This window comes from Quercus robur, chromosome 10 (assembly GCF_932294415.1).
Source record: "Quercus robur chromosome 10, dhQueRobu3.1, whole genome shotgun sequence".
Classification (NCBI taxonomy): Eukaryota; Viridiplantae; Streptophyta; class Magnoliopsida; order Fagales; family Fagaceae; genus Quercus; species Quercus robur.
In genome coordinates this window covers 27,866,222-27,875,114 of record NC_065543.1, presented here as the reverse complement: position 1 = coordinate 27,875,114, position 8,893 = coordinate 27,866,222, and the positions used below count along the sequence as shown (strand labels likewise).

The window sequence follows — 8,893 nt, the reverse complement described above, 5'->3', positions numbered from 1 at the left end:
CTAGACCTAACTTCAGAATCCCTCTCCTCTACAATGGCCATCTATATGTGATATTGAATCAGAGAATGTCGGATTAAGGGATAAAGGGTGACTAAAACAGGCCTAAAAGCAACACAACAACGAGGTAAAAATAAACCTACTTGGGGGCGTTTTCCACTAGAATATTCGAGAAAAACTCCTAGCCTAGCGAAGAAGAAGGAAATAAAAGGGGTGTGTGTTGCCTAAGAAAAACAAAATCAACCATTAATGAAGATTTGAAGTGAAGAAATCTTACCAGGATGAGTTTGTTAGGAGTTTATGAAAGCTTCAAACTTTAAACACAGTGACAATAAAGAAGAAAGGAAGAGGAATGGCTTCCCTAAAAGGAAAAGTAAAAATTAAGGCTCGGGAAATTCAAGGCAAAATTCACACATGCAATGAATGAAAAAGGAACACGTGTCCATCATCTAACGGGGAAGTCGTGTCGCATTTATTGTGATTGAACAAGAATCTCGGGAAACAAAGAAAGAGTTGAACAGCCAAAACCTTTCATATTCCTATGCTCGTCCAAACCAAGGACGACAAAGGAATAAATGGGGCAACTGACGAGTAGTGATAAATGGTCATCCACATAATGATCGTCCATACAAGGGGGCCTTGTTAGTATGGACGATCGTAAGCACATTAACCTTAGACATAAACTCTGCATTTAATGGCGAATGAAGAATGGATAAGGAGCCGTTACAACCGTCCTTTTCTGGCCGTTGCATGACCGCTACAAACATTAAGTGATAGGATTAAATGACCGTAACTAAGCCATTTAATCCTCAAGCTCATGTGCAACACAAGAGAAAACCAACAGGCTGCGCATTTACTTACGAATAGGCTATATAAAGCTAGAAGGAACAAGTAAGTACACATGATTCTATGATATGCAAAAATTACTCTACAGATTGTTGATTCCTAAACAGTTTTAAGCTAAATTAAGCATCAGAGGGTCCTTGGTAGGCCCCAAACCAGTGTCTTTCATTATCCAGTGTTTTCTCTTAAATAGGAGCATCCATCGTCCAGTGGTGCTGACGAGGAACGTACTGACAAGACAATTTCCTATTTTATCAGTATTGTAGATGACAATATTGATAAAATTGGCCAACTTGAGCTATAGTTCAAAAGTATGAATATTTCCAGTGTTGAATCTTATCACCAATGTTAAGTAGATTGAGATCTAATTCATATAAAATATTTACTTGTTCTTCTTTACTTAATACGTTATATTTATTTTTTAAAGCTTTTTTTGTTATTTAGTTTATCTTTCTAAGTAATCCAACTTTATTATTATTTTACATCCAACAAGAATAGGTACACTTATGTTTAGTTTTAAAGTTTTGAGTACAATGGGAATATACATAAACTAGATCAAGATTAGTGCTAAAATTTTGAAAGAAGTGTAGTTTCTTATATTGATAATGAGACTATTGTGCAACGATTTCAAAATCAGAGAACTCATAAAAGGGAAATTGTAAGACTTGTATTTGTGTGTGTGTGTGTGTGTGTGTTTTGTCATTAAATAACATTCTCTTTTTATTAAATTTTATATAATATAAGTTTCACAATGATCACCCTAGAAAAAATTCCTGGAGCCGCCACTATAGCAATTCATCATGTAAATATGAAGTAAATGGGAATTAATTGTTCAATTGTATATGTGTATATATATATATATATATCTTTGTTTTTTAAAATTGTTTTGAATGAGCCAAGAGTCTAGCTCAACAGGTTGGCACCGTGGTACCATCTCTAATTCTTGACTTATAAAAAAAAAAATTTAAAAACTTCTTTTGAGTGATATCTTTATTTTAGGATCTTATTAACAAGTGCTCTTAGGATGCATTTGTTAATAAACCATTTTAAAAAATTTTTAATACTACTTTTAAAAGAAATATAAAAAATGTCAAAAAAGTTAATTACTTTTTCTTTTCCTATAAAAAATGTGGGGGATTTTTCCTCCTCAAGCTTATTGTCCTCTTTGGGGAGCCAAGCCCGCAAGGTTTTGTTTCTCGTCCCCGAGTGTGAGAACCTTGGGTGTACGGATCTTCGGGCCAAGGGCTTGCCTTGTAGCCTTTTACACCGCACCCTTGGAGTCCCACATCGGTTAGAGATGCGCCCCACTCATGCTTTATATGCCCTTGGAGCTTGCATGAGTGTACCACTACTACACATGTGTAGTAGTGGTACACTCATGCAAGCTCCAAGGGCATATAAAGCATGAGTGGGGCGCATCTCTAACCGATGTGGGACTCCAAGGGTGCGGTGTAAAAGGCTACAAGGCAAGCCCTTGGCCCGAAGATCCGTACACCCAAGGTTCTCACACTCGGGGACGAGAAACAAAACCTTGCGGGCTTGGCTCCCCAAAGAGGACAATAAGCTTGAGGAGGAAAAATACCCCACAAAAAATTTATAAAAATATTTCTTAAACCAATACCTTAGATATCCATCAACTTTTCACTTATTTTTATTTGGGTTTCTTTAAGTTTTGTAGTTCCTTGAGACTTGAAAACGCAGGCTTTTAGGCTACGTTTGAGCATGTATTCTAACCCAGTTTAGGATGTTCATGTATATTTTAGACCGAGTTTAGGATCTCGTGTATATGACAAACCCAGTTACGGATGCGGGATCCCCTTGAGCTCATGATTGGATATTGGATAAGGTTCAGAAATTTAGCCTGGGCTTTGATGTAATGTAATGAATATTTTAGGCCACTTCGTAATTTTCGTACAGTTACCTGGCCTCTTGGGTTGTGGGTTGAATTTAAAAGCAAGGGATTTTCACACTTTGCTCCAGTTGAGTTAAATTTAAATTAGATGCCGTTGTATTGTGTGTGCGCTTAGGAAAAAAAAAAAAATCTTGTAGCCAGAAAATAATGGAAACAAATAACAAAAAGTTAAGATTAGAATCCAGATTTAATTTGGTCACATAAATTACTTCAACGGACTAGATATGGACAGATCATAGATATGCCTGGAAAACAATGCATAACTCAATGGTAATGCTTAATGATATATGGGATTGATAACAAACTATTGATTAATGAATAAGACTCTCTATGACTGTATCTATCATAAAAATTGGAGATGGTTTAGGGCCTTTCCAATTTTTTTCTTTAATATATCCTTCATATATATATATATATATATATATATAAAGACACCTCTAGGCCTGACCCAATTTTCAAGAACTACATAGACAAGCACCAGTCTCTTGTAGAGAGGCCTATGTTTTCTGTTAAAAAGTTTGAACGCGAGCATTATTTTATAAACTACAAATTTTTTAGTAATTTGCTTTCATTTGTGGCCGCAAAATGCTTTTATTTATATATATATATATATATATATATATATAAGGTAAAGGTTAGTTTAGTAAATATTTTTTAAAAAAAATTAATTAAAAAATCAATTGATTTTTTTCACAACTTTTTATATTTTTCATAAAAAATTATACTAAATTTTTTTAAAAATTATCTATTAACAAATGTCCTTTTAAAGCCACGATCCATACAATAAATTACATAATTTATGTATAAAGTTTGCAGTATGATGCCTAAAATGAGCTATGTGTTGGAGTGAAGCGTGCTCGTACTAATTTTGTTTTGTAAAGCAAGCGAAGCAGATGGCAATAGTGTTAGTGTAGAAGCCGAGGCCCATTCAACTCAAGAGTCTTTGTTCAAAGGAAAATGATAAAACCATGCAAGACTTATTATTAGTCTCCATCCATCTCAGTTATCTATGTGATGTGAAAGCTCAGTCACAACCAGTCTACATTTATATCTCTTTGTCACTCTGTAAAGATGACGGCTGACCACCAATGGGCGGTGGCCCTCTGCCTCGGGTTTGGTGGGAAAAGGTGGTTTAAAAGTCAATGAATGCTAAAATTAGCCCCCAAATAAAGGCAAAGCAAAACCACCAATTTCACCATAAAGCAAGACATAACGTTGTCATCATGGCCAATTAGCCCTTCTTTCCTTTTTGTGCCAAAAAGATGTTGGAATTCTTGTAAATGCTTTTCTTTCTCTCTCTTCTCTTTTTTTTTTTTTTTTTTTAATATTTTTCTCTCTCTTCTCTTTTAATCATATAGCAATTGATTCCAAAATCATCTTTTGCCCATCTATCATCTATCGTATACTATTGCCATTACTAAAGTGTCACGTATACTATTACTAAAGTGTCACTATTGCCTTGGAAATCTCTCCCTCTCTCTCTCTCTCTCTCTCTCTCACACGCACACAATTCTGAACTGGCAATAATTCTATTGCAAAATACAAACTAGAATCCAAAATCATACAGAAGAGCGAATTGTAAATTGTGACGCCTTTGTTGAGGAAATCCACCAATTTTAGAAAATAAATTAGACTAAAAGAGAGCTACCAATTTGGTCCGGATTTTTCGGCTAATGCTAATTTTAAGCTATTACTAAATTAAGTTCAATTGTTTGAGTTTGGAGTGTCAATTCAAGTTAGCATGTCAGGTTCGTGTTATATTGAGATAGGGATATTTTACTAAATGACTCAACCCTAACCTGACCCATTTAATAATCGTGTCTTAATTTTTCAACCCTAACCCGACCTGTTAATAAGGCAGGTTGACATGACCTAACTCATTTGACACGCTTAATAAACGAGTCATGTTAAATTGACACGAACATAACACAATCCATTTCAACCTACATAATATTAAATATAACATCCATCTAGAAATATTTTTTTTACATTCCAAAAACAATATATACACTTCAAGTCTTTAACCCACATTCAAAATAATATAGTTCAACAAAAATATAACATTCATCTAGAAATAAGTTTTTTACACTCTAAAAGAAGTGCATACATCTCAACCCAAATTCAAAATAACATAGTTTAACAAAAATGAAATAACATAGTTCAACAAAAATATAATATCCTTGGAACTTGCCAAATGCTAAATATCAATATTGAAATAATTGGAGCAAACAGTAGACTAATCCTGACTATGATTACGATTATAATCCATATGTTCTTTGTTGATGTCCAAATTCATAAAATCTTCCACAAGCTCATATATATATATATATATATATATAAGTATTAGTAGTTACAAAAATCATGCCTCAACAATTTTAAAAGCAATACCCATCAGATCCATTTTATAAACTATCTCAATAAACTCACTTGCAAGATATGCAAACGGTGTCCAACACTAATACAAACACCAAGAAAAACACACGACACAGGACAAAAGCTACAACCGTGGCCTTAATCAACAATTAATATATCTCATATATTAATAACGGTACATGGGTTTGAAATTTATAGAACAAAAACATTATGTAGAAAAAATTACTATAGAATTTTGAAACACCAAGAAAACAGTTTTCTTTAATTCTAAAACTTACTAAACACATGAGAGAGAGAGACAGAGAGAGAGAGAGAGAGAGAGAGAGAGAGAGAGAGAGCAATAACCAGTTTAAGACTTTGAGTTTGAGAATTAGACGTGAGTTTATAAGATAGTAGAGAACTAAAATAAATAAATAAAAATAAATTAGATATTTATAAGAAGGTTTAGAGATTTAGGATTTGTAGGGTTTAGAGATCTAGGATTTGTAAAGTTTCAACTTCTAATTATATCCCTTATAAGTTTTTGTAATTACTCACTTTTCTTTTTAAATTTAAAATATATGTTGGACATATAAGGTATTTGACAAATCTAAAATAAAATGAATATTAATTTGTTATACGAGTTAAATGGGTTGTGTTAAGTAGGTAATTTTGGATTGACACAAATAAATTGGCGTGTCAAACATGTCTATTGTGGGTTATGCGGGTTGACCCACTTATGACACGTTTCTTATCGTATCGCTTTCGGGTCGACCCATTTATGACCCAAACCCATTAAGGCCCAACCCTAACCTACAAAAACCCGTGTCAAGTTTGTGTCATGTTCATGGATTGGATCGAACATTAACACCCCTACTCAGGACTATTGTCACACTTACTAGGCAGCGCTAGGAAGTGCTGGCATAAAAAGTGTCAAGATAGCCCATTTGGGTCTATACCGGCGGTACCTATAGTCGCGTTTTAAAAACATGATTATAGCCCTAGTTTTTTGTAGTGATAATGAACTCACAAATGTATCCAAATACAATGAAAAAAAATACTTGGAAAATTTGCACAGAATATGCCAACACTAAGATCCCTAACACTAAATAACAATTTATATCCTTAATTTAGAATAATTTTGATTTTATCTCCTATTTTTAAATTATGATCGTTACACCTAACATTATGTATTTTTTATAATAAAAAAAATAAAAAGACCCTTCCATCTATACTCGTTAATGAGCTAGCCATTACATGCCAACTTCCAACTAAGCTTATAAGGACATAATTTTAACACATTAAAACTATGTTTGTTTTGAGTTCACTAAATCCACATCCATTTAAAACATGCCACTACATCATTTAATATGCATATCAATAATTTTTTTTTTTTAAATGATGGCTAAAATCAAAATTACACTATAAGTTTGGGTGAATTATCAATTTCATTCATAAATTTATTTTTTGTCATTTTTCTTTTTAATTATATTTTGATAGTTATAACTTACAACAATGAGATGTAGAGGATTTACAACTTACAAGTACTTGATTCTTCGACTATGACACTGAGATACAAAATTCTTAGCTGTTTTTTGTCACTTTAGTTCTTATTATTCATATCTATTATTAATAAGGTCTTTCCATCTAAACAACACTTGGAGTTTCAGCCACCACACATATTTAGTCTTACCTTGGCCTTCCTTCCTTTGTTGGTAGAGCAAAAAAATCAAAGCTTAGTTATATAAGAGAGAGGATTTGGCACAAGATTTAAGGATGGAAGGAAAAACTACTATCACAAGGGCATAGAGTAATTCTGATAAAAGCAGTAATTCAAGCCATGCCAACTTACACCATAGGCTGCTTTATGTTACCTAAATCCTTATGCAAGGATATTGGGCCTCTAATCTGAAAGTTCTGGTGGGCTTATAAGGGGGAAGCAAGGAAAATTCATTGGGTAGCATGGAAAAAACTTTATTTGTCATAATGCAATGGGGGTTTGAGTTTCAAGGACATAGAATTTTAATATTGCTATGTTGGGAAAACAGGTATGGAGGCTTCTTCACAACACTAACTCCCTACTATACAAAGTTTTCAAATCAAAATACTTCCCTAATTGCTCGATTTTGGATGATGAAGTGAAGACAAAAGGGTCGTATGCTTGGCAAAGTATTCTAAAAGCTAGGCAGGTGGTGAGGTTGGGGTCTAGGTGGAGGATTGGCAATGGAAATCGGTTATTATTAGGAAGGACAAGTGGCTTCCAACTCAACATGCAAGTTGCATCATCTCACCACAAAGAAATTTCCCAAACAATACTCGGGTATGTGCTCTTATTGATGAAGAAAATTCTTGCTGGTTAGAGAATCGTGTCCGAAGTGAGTTTTTACCTCACGCAGCAAGCGCAATCCTAAGTTTGCCTCTCAACCATGGCGGTTCAGCTGATAAATTGATATGGTCTGCCACAAAGAATGGTATTTACTCCACAAAAACAGCCTACCAGTTGCTCATTGCTAAGGCAGGAAAGGCTAAATCGGGTCCTTCAAACCGAAATGCTCACAAAACATTCTGGCAGCAAGTTTGGTCTCTCAATGTCCCCAGTAAGATTCTACACTTTATTTGGCGTGCTTGCACTGATTCCCTTTCAACAAAACAAAATTTATTTAAGGGATTATCCATTCCAAATGCACTCTGTGAGCGTTGTGGTAGTGAGGTGGAAGACTCAGCGCATGCATTATAGGGGTGTCAACTGCTGAAGGAAATTTGGTGGGAAATTGTGGCATGCCGAGGCTTTTTGTCGGAACGGGTTTGCAAATTTTAGGGACTAGTTTCACGGCATTTTGCTCCTCAAAGAGTCCAACCTTCCAGAAACTGTGGCATACATAGCGTGGAGTATTTGGTTTAATCGAAATGCAGCTAGAGTGGGCAGTCCATCGCTGCCATTATCACAGATTCACAGGGATGCTCTGGAGCGGCTCAACAAATTTCAGACAACCACACTCCCACCGCTGCACACTACTGTAGAAAGTCACCCGACTAATTGGCTCCCACCTCCACCGCTTCTGCTCAAATCCAACTGTGATGGAGCAATCTTCCATGGCTTAAACTGTGCAGGCCTGGGAATTGTAATCCGAAACTCCGAAGGTTCGGTGATTGCAGCATTGTCAGAAAGGGTACCTCTGCTTCCATCAGTTGATGATTTAGAGGCTATGGCATGGCGAAGATCAGTCACTTTTGCCATCGAAACTGGTCTTCAGGAGGTGATTTTTGAGGAAGACTCTGAAGTAGTATACAAGCATCTTTCAGCAACTTCGTCAAGCATGGCTTCCTTTGGACACATAACTGATGAGACTCGTCTTTTAGTTTCAAATTTACGTTTTGCTTCCTTTTCCCATGTAAAACGTAGTGGTAATGCTGTAGCGGATAAGCCTGCTAAATTAGCCAAAAATTCTTCTGATCCTCAGATCTAGATTGAAGACATTCACTGTGAGGCTAACAGCTTTGTAATAATTGACCAAATGTTATTGTCAAACTAATGAAACGCTTCAGATGGTTTCTCCAAAAAAAAAAGAAACTGTTCTCAATAAGTAGAAATAAATAAATAACCTGTTTAATACTGAAAAAACAACTATAAATTCCCTCAAATAAAAACTAGGAACTACACACCATACCCACGAAACAAATTACATCAAAGCACCAAACAGCCACAGACAACAATTACAGAAACTCATAACCCATGGAGAAAGTTAATCGAATATTGACAATAATGAAAAGATATGAAATTATTAATTA

At 34.9% G+C, this 8,893-nt stretch overlaps 1 protein-coding gene across 1 annotated transcript; it reads left to right on the top strand.

Annotated features, from left to right (window-relative positions):
* Positions 1-7,882: 7,882 nt before the first annotated feature.
* On the top strand, positions 7,883-8,571 carry LOC126704001 (uncharacterized). The gene is made up of 2 exons (XM_050403044.1): positions 7,883-7,907; positions 8,018-8,571. The coding sequence occupies exons 1-2, from the start codon at positions 7,883-7,885 to the stop codon at positions 8,569-8,571; spliced, it is 579 nt and encodes a 192-aa protein (XP_050259001.1).
* The last annotated feature ends 322 nt before the right edge of the window (positions 8,572-8,893 follow it).